This window comes from Limulus polyphemus, unplaced genomic scaffold (assembly GCF_000517525.1).
Source record: "Limulus polyphemus unplaced genomic scaffold, Limulus_polyphemus-2.1.2 Scaffold6004, whole genome shotgun sequence".
Lineage (NCBI taxonomy): Eukaryota > Metazoa > Arthropoda > Merostomata > Xiphosura > Limulidae > Limulus > Limulus polyphemus.
In genome coordinates, this window is record NW_013671614.1 from 1 (window position 1) to 21,900 (window position 21,900).

At 33.7% G+C, this 21,900-nt stretch overlaps 1 protein-coding gene across 8 annotated transcripts in view; it reads left to right on the forward strand.

Annotated features, from left to right (window-relative positions):
- Window positions 1-162: 162 nt before the first annotated feature.
- Window positions 163-21,900, forward strand: part of LOC106473249 (beta-glucuronidase-like) — a 36,120-nt gene continuing 14,382 nt past the window's right edge. Inside the window, exons 1-6 of one of the 8 annotated variants that reach the window (XM_022401720.1) lie at window positions 1,564-2,144; window positions 2,757-3,168; window positions 5,018-5,200; window positions 7,592-7,767; window positions 9,429-9,571; window positions 20,037-20,236. In XM_022401720.1, coding sequence (XP_022257428.1) covers window positions 5,036-5,200; window positions 7,592-7,767; window positions 9,429-9,571; window positions 20,037-20,236 — 684 coding nt within the window. In that variant the 5' untranslated portion in view covers window positions 1,564-2,144; window positions 2,757-3,168; window positions 5,018-5,035. Of the gene's footprint in view, window positions 234-869; window positions 1,280-1,543; window positions 2,145-2,756; window positions 3,169-5,017; window positions 5,201-7,591; window positions 7,768-9,428; window positions 9,572-20,036; window positions 20,237-21,900 lie in introns of those variants that run through there. The other 7 variants (XM_022401721.1, XM_022401722.1, XM_022401724.1 and 4 more) reach the window with 7 other exon arrangements.

A 21,900-nucleotide genomic window follows, 5' to 3' on the forward strand; every position in this document is an offset into this window, starting at 1 on the left:
ATTACAATATTCTCCCGTCACGTTGTCACCCTCTTTTATATACCAGTCTACCCTCTATCTAGTAAATACTAGAGCATTCGCCAAGATACGGGATAGTTCTAGAAAGCAGAGGGCGTGAGAATCACATGATCTCGATGACGCAACAATATCATCAAAAAGGAAAGGGTCTTCATTAGCAGTAGCATCTAACATTCCCACGCCACTCAAACACGACCTAAAACTGACCGAGAAGAGTAAGTACCATAAGTGGACTACTTTAAAAGAGGAATATTAGATGATCAAAGTAATAGCACGCGTAATTACTATCAGATGTTTTGTAATAAATCGATGAGCCAAGTTTGATAAGATATATACTACTGAAAACCTAAAACCGCCATCTTACTTAAGATAAATAAGAAAGTCAGTAAATACCAATAGGTGATGCATTGTTAACTCTTTCACTGCTCCGCGTACCATGTGATATTTCCCTAGTTAACTGCTCTGCTCATCATATGATGTTTTAGTTTTTCTTGCCATAATTTGAAATCCCAGTTGACATTTGGTTGTGCCAGCGACCTATAGATATCATAGCGGGAAAAAATTATATAGTGTAAATATTAGGCATTTAAACAGAAGTTTTAGTTACTTATATTAGTGTGATAAGTATAACATTTATACAATATAGTCATGTTATTTACGACCAACATTGTACCAGTACATGAGATACGAGAGGAATGTCATACCACATCTGTAAAAGTCAAACAAGTACTGCTTGCCCTCCCGTCTTATCTCGCCTTGGACCCGACTGACCCCCTCTCCCTCCTCACTCGGCACACCACCAGGCCTACACAGTGGTCATTGTATGCTTTTTGTGTGTGTTTATTTTTACTTTTGCATGCTCGTCCTCACTAACAGCTGACAGATAAAACTTACTAACCTTTGACCGATGACGTAACGTCACGTGGCAGTAAATCAACAAATAATAAATTGCCTTGCTAATTTCAACGTAACTTATTTTAGTTTATGTAAAGTGTCATAAAACTGGCAGTTAGAAAGTATTTTATTTTAACTTGTAAAACAAGTAGAAACCAGATAACGTAATTTTTACTTCGTGATGAGGAGTAACGTAATTGTTTTACTCATCTTTGCTTGGTTTGTATGTACTCGCTCATTAAGCCCAAAAGAGTCGGAAATTCGTGAAAAAAAGATCCTTGATGGAATATGGGATTTCAAAATATGCAATATAAGAAATCAAGATACAGGCTTCCAGGAGAAGTGGTTTACGAAAGCACTTAGAAAAGTAAGTTAGGAATGGTGTTTACATACTTTGTTAGTTCAATACCTAAGCCATAATCCGATGATAAATTAAGGTTATGTCAAAAATCACCTCTTTAATCCTCTATATTATATTTTCTTTACTTAAACTGAATTTAAAGCCATGGCCGAAAGCCTTCATATGTGATTGAAATTGAATAATTTTTATTTTTTTCAGTATCCCATGCTCCATACTGTAAAAATTACACCAATTGTCCACAAATAGTACTATTTTCATCCGTCATCAACATTGATAGTCAGCGTGAACGCCGAAGCACAATCGTATTAGTAAGGCGATAGGAGTGTGTGATGTTCTTTTTTACTTTTTCTTACCCACTTCCAGATAACGTTCATACATTTACTAATAGTAATACTTGTCTATTGATATTTGATGGGTGTAATGACTAAACGAGAGTATTTCAAATTGCATTGTTAGGATAACTTTTAAGAAATTAAACTAAAACTTCGTTTCACAAGAAGTATTAGATGAAAAGAAAGATTTACATACAAGTTTTGTGTTAGAACATATAGCATTTAAAACTTGACTTATGGAAAGAAAGAAAAATCCCCCACCCCATGGTGCGTAATGCTTGTTTTGAAGGCCTACAATTTTTATACTTCTGACTTTACTTATAATGTTACATAATTGATCTAAGAAACATTGGGGCATAATTTTTAAACTAGACATTTAAAAATAATGACTCAAATAAACACAATTTTTGTCAACTTGCACCTATCCTGTAAGTGTAAGGCATAAATTACAGTTAGTGAGTAGTTATAAAAATGATACAACTTGACCTAGTAGAAGTGGTTGTGAGTTGGTTGCTACAATTTTACAAATATTTGTTGTGGTAAGTGCAACCAGTACTACTACCAGTTATTTATCCAATACGTATTTATTGCTTTCTTGTATTCTGGGGATTGAACATTATCTTTACAATAAAATAAACATTATTTCTAAGAAAATTAGATGTTTTGTATTTAGTGATGGAAGTGATAGATCTTGATTTTTAATAATAGCATTTTCTTATGTGTCGAGATAGGATTTGCTTAAGTTAAAGTGTAAGTTTCATCTTTAAATATTCTTGTTTATTTAGAATTAACTTCAATTATTTCTAGTTGATTGGAAGTTGACTTGTGTTTTTTAAGTGAGGTGATAAAAATTGTCCCAGTAATTATAGACCTATTAGTCTTACATCAGTGGTGGAATTTTTTTTTTAAAAGTCTGATAAAAGATACTTCACAAAGTCATTTAACAATGTTAACATTTTTGTTTGATAGTCAGCATGGTTTCACTAAGGAAAAATATTGCCCTAATAATAATCTCTTGACACTTTTTGACAAGGTTATTCCTTATGTAGATGAGGGTATGGGGTGTGAATTTGGTTATTTTGATTTTCACTTTTGACAAGGTGCTGCATTAAAATTAAAATTAAAGGCTTATTAAAATTTTATCTTTGTAGGTGTGAGAGATAAGTTGGCTCACGGGATAGAAAAGTTGGTGGATGGAAGAAAGCAAAGTGTTGTTATTAAATGGTGTTAGGTCAAACTGGATTAATGTCACAAATACAGTATCTTAGGACTCGGTGTTGAGACCTTTGCTCACTTTGACTGACATCAATGACATAGATGAAGGAATGCCCCTTTGTTGTAAACAATATGATCTGATGAAGAGTGCTAGCTCAAAACGTCATCCTTCTTTAAATATAAATAAAAAAATATAAAAAAACTTGATGATTGTTCAACCTATTATTTAATTTTAATAGATGAAGGAATGGTCAATAATTATTTAAATTTGCTGTTGATATTAAGATTTTAGATGTTGCCGGGTTTTAGGAGGATGCTGCTGCTTTACACAAGGATTTGGATTATTTGGTAAGTTGGGCAAATAAATGGCAGATGTGTTAATTATAGTAAATGCATGAGGGATATCATAATTTGGGTTATGAATATAATTTTGATAGGAATAACCTTAACAATGTCATGGAAGAAAAGGATTTTGATGTTTTGGTTGATCTGTCTTTTAAACATCTGAACAACGTGCTGTTGCTGGTGGCAAGGCAAATGAGATTTCAGGTTGCATGTACAGAAACATTATTTACAAGTCTAAAGAGGTTATGTCATCGGTAAGGGCACACTTGGAATACTGTGCTTAGTCTCGGCTTCTTATCTTACTAAGGTCTATTATTGAGATGGGTGAAAAACTTTGAAAGAAGAAGAGTTAGAGAGGTATTGAGGCATTTAAGATTGTTAATGGAATTAATAGTATTGGCACATTATTATTATTTTTTCACTTAATGGTGACAATGGAAGGACTATGGGACACAAATATAAATTGTAGCAGGGTAGCAGTTATTTTCAGCTTAGACAGTTTTATTGTCTTAACTAAAAATAAGTCCTATCCTGCTAAAACTTATTTTATATATATATGTTTTTTTCTAACATGGTTGACTTTTGGAATGGGTCATCTTCAGATGTGGTAGATGCAGTCAATTTAAGGGAGCTTTAGGAAGGCATAGCAAATACTTGAATGATAAGGGCTGGCTTTGAGTGTTTTGTTGTTTTAGTGGATTGTATGACCTAGATGGACCAACAGGTTTCTTGTTGTCCTTAAATTTTGTGTTATTTTCATTCTAACAACAAAATTTAAAAACACAAATGGACTTAAAACTTTTGATGTATTTGTAAAAAATGTTAGGCATCAGTTATTTTATTTAAGTCAACATTTTAATCAGTAATTGTAAAAATCTTGTGGTAATATTTTTAAGTATGTATGTATTTATCAACTATAAATAATCGACCACCTTAAGTTTGAAAGAAATGACTCAGGCAAGACTATGAAACAAAGTTTTCATGCACAAAAAATCTGGTTGAAACTAATCAGTATTTGCTGTAAATGAAAATATTAAATCTGTTAAGAGTGTAAAACAAGTTAACTCTTTTGATGGAAATGCAAAATAAATACTTTAACAGTTCAAAATGTTGGGTTATTTGAATCAATTTTATATACATTCAAGAGATTTTTTTACTATTTTCTATATGTATAATGTACTGTAATATAGACAACAAGCAAACATTTGTTCTTTCAAAGCTGCTTTCTGAATAGAAATTTAAACCCATTTTTTGTTCTTCAGGTAATCACTAATTTCTCTCTTAAACTTCTGCAAAGTGCTAGTCTCCACTACTGCTGATGGCAACTCATTCCATAAGCTAGTTATCTTGAAAAAATATAAAACTGTCTTAATTGGAGTCTATACTGTCTTTTCCAAGTCTTAAAGTTGTTTATTTTCTTTCCTTTATCTTAAGAATATAGAAAAAAAAAATCTGAAGTTTTATCATATGGATTGATCTCTCAGATTATCTTGTATTCTTCAATAAGATCACCTCTTACTTTGGGTATTTGTTATAAAGTTGCATACTGATAGTATCCATTTATTAAATTTTTAGAATAATGTTAAATGTGAATATTTTTTAGTTAATATTTATATAATATTAGCTATATGCACTGCCTAGAAACTTTTTAATGAGCAAACAAAAGCTACAAATTGAAAAATATTCAGTTTGTGGTAAGAACTTTTCAAACCATATATTTTTTTCCATTTGAAGTGAATAAGGGTTGTTATTATTAATGTTTGAACCTAAAGTTAGTCATTGTTTATAATTGAGATAGGTGAAAAGTTATGAATTGTATTTAAGTAACAGCTTTTTTATTTTTTATTTTTAGACTGGTGATGTCATTCCTATGCCAGTACCATCTAGTTTCAATGATGTTACTCAAAATAAAACAATAAGAGACTATGTAGGATGGGCTTGGTATGAAACACAGTTTTTTATTCCAACTTCTTGGAATGCGGACAAACAAAGAATAGTCCTTTATTTTGGAAGTGCTCACTATCATGCTTGTGTGGTAAGTTCTCTTACATAGTTTTATGTGATAACCAGAAATTTTATATTACCTTAAATATGTCAGTATGCTTTACAATATCAATACATGGTTTTGTTTACAGATACAATTTCTGCATTACTTCTATAACCTTGGAAAGTAAATATAAATGCACTTTTCTCATATTCTAAGGTTTTCCTAAAATCTGGAGTTTCAATGAGCAGTGAGTTGAGTAAAGATACTGTAGTCTCTAAAGGTGGGAATATTTCTCCTAAAATGTTGAAAATTTAGCTGTTTTAAAAAAGTATAGAACATCTTGAGAATAAAGCTCTCAACCTTGACAAGATTTATCCTAAAATGATGAAGAAGCTTAACAGATGGTAGTGAAAGCTTTAATATATTTCTCAAAAAGTCTATCCACTATTTTTGTATGATACCTTTTTATCTTACTCTGTTGGTTTCGTAATTAAATGATGTTATTGAAACAATCTAGTAAGTTCTGTCACTTGATGAGGTAATAATATAGCTGGAGTAAACCACGAAAGTCTTACAATCATAGATGACACAGAAGTATGGTAAAAGGTGTAGACCAGTGTATATTCCTGTTCCATATTTCATAAATAAAGGTATTTCTGGATGGACTTCTTACACAGATGAAAAGAGAGAGGTGGCTGGTTTGATCCCTGCATTTGACAGTTCATTGTCCAGATGTTTTATTCTGCACTGATAGAGCTGGACGATTAATGGAATTTACTAATCACTTAATCATCAAGCTCATTAATCGATTATATTCACCTACTTGATTATTCTCACATGAGATGACTAAAAAACACAGTTATTGTTAAGAGATAGCTAAAACAACAAATGATGCAAAAAACTGGGTTTCAATCCAGTGTTGAGCAGGGTACAGAGAACTCATTGTGTAACTTTCCACTTATCAACAAACAAATGCAATAGCAATATTTCAATCACTAGAATAGCTGGAATAATTGAAAGTGGTAATATTCAGAAACCCTGATTTTTATTTGGTATAATTATTTTTGTGAGTTGTCATACTAATAGATTACCCTATGTGCACAGATGGGAATCAAAGTGCACATGCCACAACTCTTTACAGAGTACCATTCAACTTAGTATTGTATATTTGATGTCAGAATTATCAACTATTCATTTTATCCTACAATGCTGATTTAGTGATAGTTTGTGGTAGAGAAGAGTAAGTACCAGATATGATGTATGGGGATACTAAAAATAACTGTAGATATTCATTTCATATGTTCTTGAGGTTATGCAAATACAATATGCAAACTGTATGATGGACAAAAGTATTTTTATTCTTTATATAAACATCATCTTGCACTCTGACTTGTTAAGAGTCTGAGTCAGATTTCATGTTTTTAATTCACAGATATATCTCAAGTACAAATACCTTTGTAACACATCTGATTTTTGTGTGCAGCAGACATGCATTTTACTGAAAGCTTGTAGGTACACATAGTAAATTTTGAATTATAGTCAATATTCCATCTCCAATATTGAGGTAAGTCTAATGGACTGAGCCTGTGTACATTGGGTTAACTCATTAACCCAATTCTGTAATGATACGTCTTATCTCATGGTCTCAAAATTGGCTTTTGAAAAACTAGGAACTAAAATGTTATTTCTTTTTATCTTAACATCCAGCAATAAATCAAACTAATTTTGCAATAATTACTCTTCTCCAAATTGTCCCTTACTTCAACTTTTGCAACCATATTCTCATTAGCAGTTAACATTAAATTTACAATGGTATCTTCACCTGTTTGGTTTTCTGCCATTTGATATAGAAAACTACCTAGAATTGCTTTAAGAAATCTCTATCCGTACACTGTTAATCAATATGTATAAAATTCAAGTCTCCCATAGTTATTGCATTAGTATCATTGTTAGTTACTGTGAAAGAATAACTGTGTGTGAATATGTTATATAACTAGAGGCACAGTATATAAGTGATATCAGTAACTCAAACAAGAGAACTTGTAACATGTAGATCTTTTGTTGTCACACCTAGTATTTTGAGAATAATTTCGTTAGTCAAAGATGATGCTCTTTTAAGAGTGGAATTCATTAATAAAATTAAAAATGAAAGAAAATTATTGAAACAAATGCTTTCTACACTTTTACTGAATTGATTTATTTTGTAATGTTTTGACCTGAATTGGACCTAAAGTCAAAATGTTGCAAAATAAATCCATTTATTAAAAGTGTAGAAAATATTTGTACTTACAATTTTTTGTTCTTGTTTAATTTTTTTAATGATAGGAATTTTGAATAGTAAATCTTTGGAATAGTATGCTATAGGAGTTGATAAATGAAAGGATTTGTTTTTTTTTTAATATAACTTGTGATCCAACTCTTTTTTTTGTTTCATAACAGTTTCTGAATGGAATATGGGTGGTTAACCATACTGGAGGACATCTGCCATTCCAAGCTGATGTAACAAATAATGTCAAGTTTTCTGTGAAAAATTGGTTGACTGTAGCCCTTAACAACACTCTCACACATCACACCATTCCACAAGGGAAGGTTATTTACAAGGACAATCCAGAAGAGTAAGAACAGTTTATTAAAACTATTTCATAATTTTTTATGGAACAATTCAATTCAGAATGCCAAGTTTTAAATTATATTTAGAAGTGTCAACTTTGTATAGGATGAATTATCCATTTTTAGTTTGTAGCATCAAACTCTTAACTTTTGGAGTATCTATAAAACTCATCTTTGGCAGATTGTGTATAATTAGCATTAAATCTTTGACTTTTTTTTGTTGTTGTTGCATAATGGTTTCACATGACATGAATAATAGGAATTTTTACTCTTGATGGTAAGATGTACCAAATTAACTACATCACTGAATAATATAACTTGAGACACTGATCCAGAGTTTCTGAAATAGTACAAAATTTAGTCTTCATATTATTATGTTTGCATACAAATGGACCCCAATGCATATTCAGTACAGTATAATTATCACTAGGGAAAGATATTTTTGCTTCCACTTGACAAGCTATACAAGATATTCTCTATATAATATAGTACTGGCCCATTACAATATTTTAGGTTTATACGACAGTGGGTAAAATGTTTGTTTTTGCAAGATTTACAAAGTCTTTCAAAGTGTCAAGAACTGATTTATGTTGTAATTTCACCATATTGCTTTGGTTTTACTTTGTGATACAAATAAAAAAATCATGCAGATTTTTTTATTTGCATCATTTATCATCTTTAATCTATATTAGCATAACATCAAAGGACAAATAGGAACCTTCTGGTCCATCTGGGCTATGCTATTTGTTAAATTAAACTGTTAAATAAATAGATAAAAAACACATCAAAGCCAGTCCTTATCATTCACGTATTTACCAAGGTTTGCCTTAAATTTTTTAAATTAACTACATTTACTATATCTAAAGGCAACCCATTCTAGAGGTCAATCACCCTGTTGGAAAAATAAAGCTGTCTTAGCTGACAATGACTTCTTCCCTGCCAAAATATATATTTGTGCCCCTAGTCTTACCATTCTCACCATTAAATAAGAAAAAAGATTGTGTCAACACTCATTTCCCTTAACAGTCTTAAACACCTCAGTCAGATCCCACGTAACTCTTCTTTTCTCAAGAGAAAACAAGTTCAGAAATCAACCTATCCTCGTTTGATAATTCTTCCATCTCATTTATCATTCTAGTAACCCTCTTCTGAACTCTTTCCAACAATTTAATGTCCTTTCTAAGGTAAGGAGCCCAAGACTGAACACAATATTCCAAATGTGGCCTAACCAATGATCTATAAAATGACATTATAACCTTTTTAGACTTGTATTCAATATTTCTGTAGATACAACCTAAATTCCTATTTTCCTAAATTCTTCTATAACACTACTTTGGTTATCCCCATCAAAATCATACTCATAATTGAAACTGTGATAACCCACATGTATTACCTTGCATTTATTATGATTAAAAACAATCTTCCATTCATTTGCCTAACTCATCAAATGATGAAAATCCTTTTGTAAGGCAGTAGCGTTATCCTTACAGCCAGAAACACTCAAAATCTCATCAGTAAATTTAAATAATCTATTGACCATACAATGCTTTGGCTAGGCATGAAAAATTCATAAAAATAGAATAATATAGAGTTAATAATGCAGCTTGTAAGGTTTTATAATTTTAAGAAGCAAGAAATATGTTTTCTTTATTCATTTTTTATTCAGATACCCAGAAGGATTTTATGTACAAAGTGTGAATTTTGATTTTTTCAACTATGCTGGAATTCATCGCAGTGTAATCTTGTACACAACACCAACTGTGTATATTGATGATATCATTGTAGTAACAAAAATAAATGGTACCACTGGTAAGTACATACCTTTGTATGCTTCTTGGGTTTCTCATTTGATACAAATAATAAGTATAATGCATAATACAATAACTATTTTATAAAGAACATTGGTGAAATAGTTAATCATTATCATAACAATATGTTACTTGTCTAAAAAAATGTTATTTTATCAATTGTTATTTGACAACTAATAGCTTAACAACTCAAACGGAGAAAAAAGATAAAAATTACATAAGCAAGTTACACTTTCAATACTTTTTTGTTGAGAAGTGTGGTGATATTTTTTGTAAAGGACAAAGGTCTGTAAGATGGCTATTTTGCTACTCTTGTAATTTCTTTATTTACATATATTTTCACCTAATTCTACAAGTATTTGGAAATCCATAAAAATATTGCTTTTATAACTTCTCGGTAAGTTACCCACAAAAGTGTATCATGTCACATACTGTACTGTCTTCACTAAGTATCCTCATTTCACCTCTGCTTTCTTATTCAGTGGAAGTGCATTGATGATTGTGTTCCTTGTGCCTTTTTTAGTTTCAGAAATCACATTACTGACATTGTGTGTGACACATCTAGTGTTACACCTGCATGACACAAGAAATATAAGCTGGTCTAATTGGGTCATACTGAAATCAGAGAGAGTACACCTTGCTTTGGATATGATGGGAGTGAATTTTTAAATAGGAGATATTACCTCTTTTACTACAGACTCTTAAGTAATATGGCCCATCCTTAGATAAATATTTTTGCATATATACAACTTTAGCTTGTGTATACCCAATTCAGTAACTGCAGCCATTCTTTTGTCAAATTTTAAAAATCAATAGCCATTTTACCTGTTTCTGTTATTTTGCTACATAACTTCTTTTATTTTGAACCTTTATACTCTACATTAGTTAAAGCATGCAATGAGGAACAGTAGAATAAGCTTTTGTGTGTTTTATTGGAGCAAGCTAATAGCAGTTGCAAAGAGCATTGAGAATCCCTTATAAAAGAAACTTGATAAATACCATCTACATTAACTTCCACTGTTTTATGCACTCTTGTGACAAACCTTGAAGAGATTGGGTTCACTTGTAGAATGATGGTTACAACAGACCAATGATGGCTCAGTAGTATGTTTGAGGACTTGCACTAAAATTTGGGTTTTAATACCCACAATGGGCAGACCACAGATAGCTGATTGTATAACTTAGCGCTTAACAACAAAACAAACAAATACAAAATAAAAGTTTTAAAGACTTTAAAAGATGGATTTTGACACTTTACCATAAACAACAGCATATGACAAAGTGAATTGCTAAAACAGCCTTGAGATACTTACAAGTGCAAGAAATATTATGCAGAAGGGGCTAGACCTCACAGCCGAAGTTACTGTAACATTGCCTGTGGGCACTTTTTGATGTGTATTGACATAAATAATCAAAGATTAAGAACAGGACAGGAAAATAAAACATTAAAAATAAATTATAAGTGAAAATATAAAAATGGGAAATTACACATGTCAATCACAAAAGGTGTTATTAAAGGAATCAATGAAGAGTTAAATGTTTTTTACATATTTCTATTTCTTAATTTTAAACATTTCATTGCACTGTACACTGTTGATAATAGCTAGTTAGTGATGTTGTAGAGAAAATGGCAAATAAATATGGTCATTTACCTTAAAAAACTTTTGATATGCATTTAGGAGGTTCTAAAGATTATGCAAGTGAAATGTGAAAACTGTAAGGTAAAAACAAGTATTTTTATACTTAATATGAAAATCACTTTGCAGGTGAACTATTCAGAGTCTGAATGCCTGTCTGTCAGCCTTCCCTGGGGCTTTTATTCCAAGCTTTTTGTCCTCACAAAGACAACCAGGGACTAATAACCTGTGATCAATTTGTCCTACCTCAACCAGTTTTGGGATTTTTCTCCAGGTCTATGGATGACCAAGGTAGATGTCTCAAACATTATCTCCATATTCCTACTTCTCATTGGTCCTGATGCTACCTTCAGTTTGTCCACTTCAGGATTATGTATCACTTTTGTGCCTTGCCTTTTAGACTTGCTTCAGCACTGTATGTCATTTTTGGTATGTTCAAAGTCTTTGCCTGACTTATGCATGCTTGAGTGTTGTGCTTCCACCACTACATGGACGACTGGCTCTTGTTACCTCATTCCAAACTGGAGTCTTCTTAACACCGTCATATGCCATTAACAGAAGCTGGTCAAGTTGGAGAAATTTTTCCTAATGGCAACCCAATATCTTGTCCACATAGGTGTGTTTTTCAATACATATGTTAGTTGGACCCAACCTTCTCCACTTCATTTCCATTCAATGAAGCTTTCAGTTCTCCATGCTCTTTCTGCACCCTCTATTTCTGCACATGAGGTTCTATCACTTTTTGGGTCTTGGGCTTATATGGAAGCCCTTATTCTCTTAAAGCAATATGTATTCTTTTCAATGGATGTTGCATGACCAATGGAATCTTGCTTGGAATCCCTTGGACTTCTCAATTCCCTTTTCTCCTTCCCTTACAGATAATCTTTATTAGTGGTTGAACACAATGATGGATGTACCACTTCCTCTGCTTCATCTGGATTTGCATCTGTTCACAGATGCTTGTCTCCATGGTTTGGGAGTGTGGGTCAATCTGTGGGTGGCTTTTAGTCAATGCTCTCAGAGCAGCATGTCATACCATATCAACATCTCGGCGCTTCTGGAAGTGTGATGTGCTTTGAATCATTTTTTTTTCTATTGTATGGAACCAATTCATTGTGATCCACTCGGACAATTTCACTATTGTTGCCTATATCACTAACCAAGGTGACACCTTCTCTTGTTCCCTTTGTGGTCAAACATTAGACCTGCTTTATTGGGCCCACATGCTATGGATATGTCTTATTGCATGTCATGTCTAGGTGCTTTCAACCTCTTGGCCGATTGTCTTTCCCAGCCTGATCAGGTTTAGGTTTATCCCATGGAGTGGTCCCAATACCTATTGCTTTCAATCCATCCATTCTCAGTCAACCTTAGTCTCTGGTACTTCATCCTGCTCTTCACACTCTCTGACTTCATGCCTGGTCCATTGCGAGGAGATCCAGATTGTCAATGTGTGTTGCATTCTTTTTAACATGGACCATTTGTCCTTCTTCTCTTGTGGTCTATCAACAAAGGTGGAATGTCTTTTGCCATTGGCCTTTGAGTTTGGGATTTTTCCCCAACTCGACCTACTGTTTTTTTTTCTTACAGATTTCCTCACCTGACTGTTTAATCACGGGGCTTCTGTCTCTTCCACAGCAGGTTATAGTAGCCCTATCCAACACCTTCTGTTTTTCAAGGTACCATCTGGTGTGTTCCTTTCCTACTGTCTCCTTCTTATTGCATTCTTTCTTGATTTGTTGACATTGGGCAGTTCTTTCGGATTAGAATGTTAACATTGTTCTTCACTGCCTTACACACCCTCCATTTGAAAGTTTGTCCTTAGTTTCCCTGTGTCACATATCTCTTAAGACTTATTTCATACTCTTTTTAGCTTGTGGGTATCATCATTCTGGTATCTTTGCCATTGACATTTCATGTACTCTGTTCCATTCTTCATATTTTCTCCTTTATCTGGATCATTTTTACCTACCCAAAACTTAGGTGGCTCATGAGGTGATGTTCTTCTTTCTTGCCGATTTCCCTTCCCTCCACACATCTCTCTTCCATGGTTCCCATTCCCGCCTTTTCTTCCTCTGGCAACTTTCCTCTGTATGTGACCTTTCTCCTTCTACCCTTAACAGGTTGGGGTTCATCAACTTATTAGACCAGCATATCTTATTTTTCCTTACAGTGGTATGTCCTTTTAGGTCTAGGATCCTGCTCAGTAGCAAGAGTTGCCTTTCCAGGTATACTACCTATCTTTCAAATTCCATACTGCACAGCCTTCAATAAGTCATACCGAGGTATATTGTTTTGCATCTAGTGGCTCTGTTGCTCCACCTCTGTATGGTGGTTCCCAGGGGTTGTTGTTGTGTGGCCCCAGGTTAGATTGTCCTGTGGACTGTGGTTATGTGAGTTGTTCTGCTGGTGATACTTGCGCTCCTACCTCTGTGCTGTCCCATCTGAGGTTGATGCTGCACAGGTTAACTTCCAACTACTCCTGTTGCTCCAACTCTATGGGGTTGGGCCCTAGTGAAGAATAATGTTGCATGGAGTAGCTTGGCAAGGATTGTATGGGACGTGCCACAGAGGTATACAATCTCGATGTATATCCATGGCCAATAATGCACACTGTTTAGATGGTAGTAGGTAGCAAGCAACAGATTTATTTTTGTACATTAAACATCTGCTGACTTCCAAACTTTAATTTTCAGGTTCTAGCTAGTCACAAGTGCTACAATGCTTTCAGAGCAGAACCATTGGTAACATTCTTTCCTCTGAGTACCTATATATATAAAAGCTTCTTTCTGTTCATAATGTTTCCTTTGTTGGTAATGTTCAGATTGGCTCGGTGGTTAATCTCAAGTGGATACCCTGCTCTCAAATCCCAGTCAAATGGTGATTTTTAATGTTTTTTTTATTTAGCTTGTGATGTTAATAGAAAGATCTTACAATATGAGGAAAACCAGAACAACATGATAGTTTAAATTAGAGATTTGAATTATTTGTTAATCTTCAATTACAAAGACTGGTTGTCACAGTGGTTATATCACTCAACTGTCGTATAGAAGTCTTGCATTGAAATGTTAGTAGAGTTGGGATTTTATGTTAATTTTTTTATTATATTTATTATCATATATATAGCAAGCTCTTTGAATATTTGCATGGGTGCCCACAGGAAAGGGCAAGAGGGGGCATTTACCTCCCTTACATTTCACAAAACATTGCATGTATTATGATGTAAACTTAACATCATTTAAGCACACATAACCCATATTCTTTTAGTCTGTTGACTTGCACTGTAAAAGCTTATCATCAACATACATGTTTTGCCCACCATTGAAAATATTTCTGTGGGCATCTATGAATGTTTGGTGAAATACAAATGTCATTTTAAATTAAATCACGAATCATATCCTATTTATAAACATCTGTGTCAAACATAACTTAAATATCTTTTCAACTCAATAGGTGGTGCTACAATACATTATTATTGATGGTTTTCCATCTTTGGAAAGATATTTTTCAAAATTTTGGCAGCAATTTTATAAGCATTTTTATGAAAAGTTACACACAAAAACTATTTTATTTTTTGTGAAATACTAAAAGAAGGATAAATATTCTTTATACATATATTGTTCCTATAATAAAATAAATTTTTAGAAAACATTTTCATAAAAAATTATTTAGATTTAATTTTCTAAAAAAAAATTAAGTAGCATTTCATATTATATGACAAGTATTCACCTGGTTCTAAATATAAAACATAATTGCCTGGGTTTTGTGATATTTAGTTTCATACCTTTTTAACACCAAATTTATGAGCCAGTATATAGTACCACTTTCTTAGGATTTTGTTGTTTAGCGTGAATGTGGAACTTTGTTCTACATGCTAAAAATAGCATAAATGATGCCTTTATGAAACAGTAGTTCAAGGATACTTTTATAAAAGATATTTGTTTTTTGTGAGGGGAAAAGTTATGGGCTTTTGGAATTCATGAGCCTTACACTTAAAAATTGTATGTTAAATGGATAGAATCACTTGCGTAGTAATGGTAATGAGCTCTGTTGTGTTTCTTACATACTTCTTTTCATGTTGACCTTCATGGGGATCTCTTGGATTTGATCTGGTTGTCAGTAGGATATGGAGCACAATTTTCCATTTGGGATATGTCGTCATGCCGAGGAATCCGCTCCTTGAAGATTCATAGCACTTTTGCAGGTGTAATATTGCCATTGTGCTCATCAAAAATGCCAGTGATATGTTGAAGATGCAGTTGTTGAATGTCCCTGGTATGTGTCCTGATAGATATCCATTAGTGCATTGATTCCTGAACAAAGTAGATATAATCTGCTGTATATCATTTTCGGCTGGATTATCAGTGCACTGAGGACATTTATTGACCAAGTATTCATGCATTCTTCCAGGATTCATCTTTTTTTGGCATCAATATTAGTTCCTTGAAATATTTTAGTATTTTATTCTTAGAAAGAATCAATATACTTTAAACCAGAATAGCATCTATATACTGGTCGTAAGGCCCAACCTTGGGGAAATGTTTCTTTGCTACTGATTGAATTAAACTCTTCCATTAAAATGGTTTCAGATGATGGGGCACTTCCTTGAATAAAATTAATCTTTCCCATATCAATAAGATTCTTTGCAACAACCAACACATGATAACAACCAATGATATCCCATTGGCCAACAACAGCTTTCCAAATGTGTCATTTCAACATCTTTGGACTTGAAAAACATAATTACATGTAGAATATTTGGAACTGTCTTCCTCAGATTCTTCAGGTACATTGAGTGCATCTATTGTTAAGTGTGATGACTGTGATTTCTTGTATATCATATGAGAAGTTTTCATTTGACCAACAAAAACTACAATTCCAGTTAAATTGCCTTATATCATTTCAACATCTACTATATCCGCATTGTTAGCATCGTCACACTCCAGTAAAGTATCAGATTCAGCATCACTAACATCAGATGCATCATGCATGATGACCAATGATTCATTCAAATTAATCTCATCGAAAATGGAGTATCATTCTCATTATTAATGCAAGCAGTTGGTTTCATAGATAATGTCACATCAGAAGTTGATTGAATTCCAGAATAAAGTTGTACATGTACCTGCTCCAAATCATAATTAAATGTCGCTTCATTGTATCAAAATTACTTTTTTTTTTTTAATACTTTCTATTTTTCTTAGTGCTCATCTAAAAACTGTTGCAATTTTGTTTGAGTCAGTACAGTCAACTCAGCTACACTATTATTCATTCCACCATTGTTTTGCAAACTATTCACAACATTTCTTTTGGTAATGATATAATTTTCTGAAGCACATAATGCCATAGCTTTTGCAAAATGCCCAGCAATTGGACTTTTCCCATTTTGAGTCTCCGTGTGGATAAATATTTTGAATGGTAGTCCTGTTTTTTTTTGCAAGGAGGAACATTCTATACAATAGTTGGCCATTCTGGTAGCATTTAGCATTATTGCTTTGAAAGATTACTTCCTTTATTTCTGTGAAATCTTTCTTTACACAAATGAGCAAGGTTTCAACAATGGATAAAATAGCAGTCCAATATTGTTTGGAGTCTCCTGCAGAAATGTGATCATAAGAACGTATGCCAAAATCATTCAGCTCCTTCTATTCATTTTCCAAACACCATGGGTCATGATGATTATAAGTTATTGATTCATGTCAACTAATGCCTCCTTTACCATATTGTTCAAGGGTTTTTGCCTGGAAGTTCATTTGTTCCAGTTTCATCTTGTAATTCATCACAATGTATGCTGTCGTACAAGGTAAATTTTGCAATATACTATCAATTTGGATTCACTGATTCTGAACATGTAACTGATGTCGAATAAGCAGTTTGAATTTGTCTATGTAATTGGAAAGAATGCTGTGGTGGTTTTCACAAGTGTATTGTAGGATGTATTCAATAACTTGAAAGGATAATGAACACACATCACAATTGGTTGGAATGGCAGTCAAGAACATGCTGAGTGTTTACTTCACGTATTTGGAGATATGTTTCATTTAAATAATCAGGATACTGTCCTTTGAGATTGGCTTCTGCAGTAGTCAACATGCACATGCAAAATTTTCTCATCTGCGGATTTTTAATCATGGAGATTATCTTATTTAAGAACCTCAAGTTATCATAAATGAGAATTCCAGAGAATTTAAAGATTGATTGTTGAATAAACAAAGGAAAATTTTCTTCTATGCCATCAATAGGTAGTGTTTTCGTTCAGGCCAGAACAGGGGAGGGTCAGTTGGCATGGGCCTACAATTTTGAGGGGGCCTACAGAATAAACATGAATGTACTGTTGTATTTACTGCTTCTTATTACAGTACTGTACTCTATTGTCTTATACACATTTGGAATAAAATTACTTGCCATCACCTTTTTTTTATAAATCATTCTAGTTCTTTTATTCGTTTCTGTTACTTGTAAGTACATCATGTATATACCCATACATAAATCATATGAAGGAATGTTGAGAGCCAGCACGGGCCCCGGGGCAAACATCCTCACCTGGCCCCCTTTCCTCTCTCTCTCTCGTTTTTAACATTTTCAAGAATTTATTAGAAAGAAGATCCTAAATTAGGACAGCAACAAGCTCATAAACCAGACAAAATCATAGCAGCAGCCACTTTTACCTCACAGTGTAAGTGTAAAAACGTTAATAAAGTAACAACAAATATCTATTAAATCTGTAAAGTAACAAATATATATTAACTATTACTCAAATTATTATTTCAGTCGTTCTTAATGTATCAAGCGTCTATATGCAAAGAAAAGCCAAAAAACTATGGTTTTTATCATTAAATGAAAATATAGCCTAAAGATGCTTTGCGGGCTTTACAGCATAACCAGGTTTCAATCGCCTGGATCCGTGGGCAGTTGCCCTCTTTGCCACCAACCCCTGTCGGCGGGCCTGATCATATGTATTTAGCACTGATTACAAAAATACTTAATGAGCAGTTTGAAATGGGGCCTACATTTCCCATCTGGCCTGGGCCTATTACCAACCTTGCACGGAGCTGTTTTCGTTCCCTAAGAGGGCATATGAATATTTTTGTCTGACAAAATGTAGTTCACTGCATCCAATACATTTTCTTTCTTGAATCCCTCTGATTGTTGGAACTAATTCTTTTCCACTTAACAAATGTTTAAAGAGTTGTCTCGATGTCGCAATAAACTCACCTGATACATTGGTCAATCGTTTGATTTCTTGAGATGATAATGATTTGCATAACACTGCCATGACTACACGTCATTGAATACTTCTCTCTGGCAATTATCGTTGTATAACTAATGCATTCATCATAGTTGAGTTGTCATATTTAATCCAATTTGCTATTTCCCCCAATGTGGCTAAAGCAATGGCATCATTATCCTTGGGAAAAATTAGCTTGCACAGTGCACGAAATGCTTGTTTTGCAGAATATATCATCCTTTCCTTCTCTTGATCATCAAAATCACACCAGTTCTTTTTCTTTACGTTCCATTAATCCAGGAATGTTATGTCCACTACTCAATGGGAGTTGCAATGCCTGTTGAATTTGAGCTGTGTTTTTGATAAATATAACTTCTTGACCAGTAGGAGTCATTTTACTACACATAGGATTGCATTTCTCAATGATGGTTTCCTCCTTGTCATCATCATCTACATACAAATTGGGAATACTTTTTCATTTTCTTCCAGTTACATGTGACACTGTGGGATTAAGATAACATACACCCTTTACATAGTGTTATCTAGGTTTTGGCCTTATTATCAGAAAAAACACCTTTGTACTACATTTTTTGTATGAAAATATATTGAAATAGGTACAAAGACATTCTGGCATATGTTGTATAACATTACCACTGTGGCTAATTTTGCATATTGTAAAAATAAAGAAATACAAAAGAAATGTCTTATGTAACTGATAACTTCTCCAAGCATGACTGAATTGCTCCTGAAAATGGGTCCAGACTTTGATGGGATGTGAAGAATTAGTCTAAACTAAGTAAAACTCTGAAAATTAATTCAAGGTCAAATTACAACACTAGTGAGTATGCCCTAAGTAGGACAAATGCTAGAGCGACTTGTTAATGGTCATTTAATAAAAAACAAACATCTTATCAACTTTACCTTAGTACACACTATAGATACACTAATAATGCATATTTATGCCAATTGTGAAGTCTATAGCATCATAATATCTGAAATTATGAGTTAAAAACCACTATGAGAATGTAAATTGTCAGATTTTGAGAAAGACGTATTTGAAATTTAGGTGCAAAATTGTCACTCTAAGGGTCTTTATCTAATTGAAAATAGGTATACCACATCCTGCAAATTGTGAAACTTACTTCCTTAATATGTTTCTGAGTAATAAAGGGTAGATGCTACCTTAACTTTTCGAATTGCATGAGGTTGGCTGCCATGCTTATGGGACATCTTCTCTGATGGATCAAGACCATCACAAGCAAGGCTACACTTGCATGTTATTTTTGGCATATCCACGATGAAAAAATTTTCCGTTCTCTCCAATTATATTCACCCACTACAAATTGAATGCAGTTTTGAGCATTTCAGACTACAGGGAAAATGTATGGATACCTTAACCAACAAAAAAAGCTACATTCACAGCCTGTTAACAAAAACTAACAAAAACATCCCAGCCTGGCTAATGAACTAGGTGTTAAAGAATTTTGGCAGTTGGATTTTTGGAACATTTTTTTGGATATTATTGATTGTAAAATGATTGTCGTGCTATTTTTTTTCTAGAATTATTTCATGATATATGATCTATATTATCTAATCAACAGGAATTATAAATTATACAGTAGCCGTTAACTCTGCGCAGCCATCCTATATAAGCCCTTCATGCTACGTAGAAGTGTTTGACATGGATGATGATCTTGTTGCACAAGAGAAAAAATGTCAGAATGTGATTAATGTGAGAAATGCAAAATTCTGGTGGCCCATTGGGATACATCCCCAGCCTGGTTATCTGTACACTTTGAAGGTAAAATTCTTGTTAAATACTAATATGGTGACTTGTAAGTTTTAATGCAACTTGTCTACCCATACTTATTTTTGTATTAGAAACGTGATTGTTTAGGAAGTAAGATATAAATATTATAACATCAGTTAACTGCATTGTTCAAAATATTACCCATTCATGCCACAATGTTCTTGTTGTTCATTAATCTTTATATTATGATAAGTTTTGATATTGAAAATATCTGCTATTCATGTGTTTCAATCTCTTTTTGCAAAAGAACACAACTTTAGGTTTCAAATATTAACCATTCTTGACACAACATACTTGTATTTCAACTTTTTTGTACATACAAAAGTATATTAACAGAATATTAACTGTTCACAACATTTCTCAACCTTAAGTACTTCAGTGTTTTCTCTCTCTTTTTTTTTTTTTCACCCACACACAAAAGTCAGTGTGTGTAACATTTTTGGGTGCTACTATAGCGTGAGGTCTACCGCCATGTGTTGCCTACCCAGGTGCAGCCTGAGGTCTATCGCGTCCATCAAACATGTGACATGCCCAAATCCATCAAAAATGTCATTTGTCCACGTGACCTGCCTATATAAAAGGAGGCAAATGGAGCTCTTAATTCAGATTCCTCTTCGACCGAAAATAGTTAACATCGATTGAGGGTACTTGAAAATGTTGCTGAAGGAGTTTTACAGAACAGTCATTCTGATAGAAGCAGCAGCACTCGGCTTTTTAAGAGAGCACAACCTCTTGGATACAGTTCGAGAAGCAGATCCATGCCATAAATGTGGTTCTGTTATGCAGGAAAAAAGAAAGCGTAACAGAGAAGGAGAATTCAAGCCTGTGTTACGTTGCCCTCGAAAGGGGTGTCAAACTACATGCTCTGTTCGTACAGGACATCAACAACAAATTGCACTGCAACCTGGGCCTGTGTGAAATATTAGAATTAGTATTTCTCTTTGTATTGGATATACCAATGTCTACAGTAACGACTCTCACAGGAAAATCTGCCAATACTGTAACAGACTGGTTCAATATGTGCCGAGAGGTGTGTACAGCCATAGTTTCTCATCAACGACAAGGAAAGATGGTCGGAACAACAGATAACCCCATCCAAATTGATGAGTCAAGATTTGCTGGTCGAAGGAAGTACAACCGAGGAAGAATGCTGAATGGAGACAATGCTCCTCTCTCTGAGGACAGTGACACAGAACAAGAAAACAACAGAAACCATGGGTGTAGAATTGATGGGCCTTGGGTTTTTGGTCTTAAACAAGGCTCAGACTGTCGGTACTTTTGGGTGGAACGGCGTGACCGCAACACTCTAATCCCTATTATTGAAAGGGAATGTGCATATGGTTCAGTGATTCATTCAGATGAGTGGCCTGCTTATAGCAACCTAAATGCAATGGGGTACCAGCATTCTACAGTGAACCACCAGCAACATTATGTGGATCCAGTGACAGGAGCACACACACATGCAATTGAGCGATTGTAGTTGGACGCTAAAACGATGATTCTGAAGAGAATGCGAGGTGTTGGTCGTCAGCTGTTCCAGTCTCATCTTGATCATTTTTGCAGGAAGGTGATGAGAAAAAATTCTAATGATCTATTTGTGTCATTTTTAGAAGATGTACGAAGTGTGTATCACTAGAATAAATGTATGGAAATAT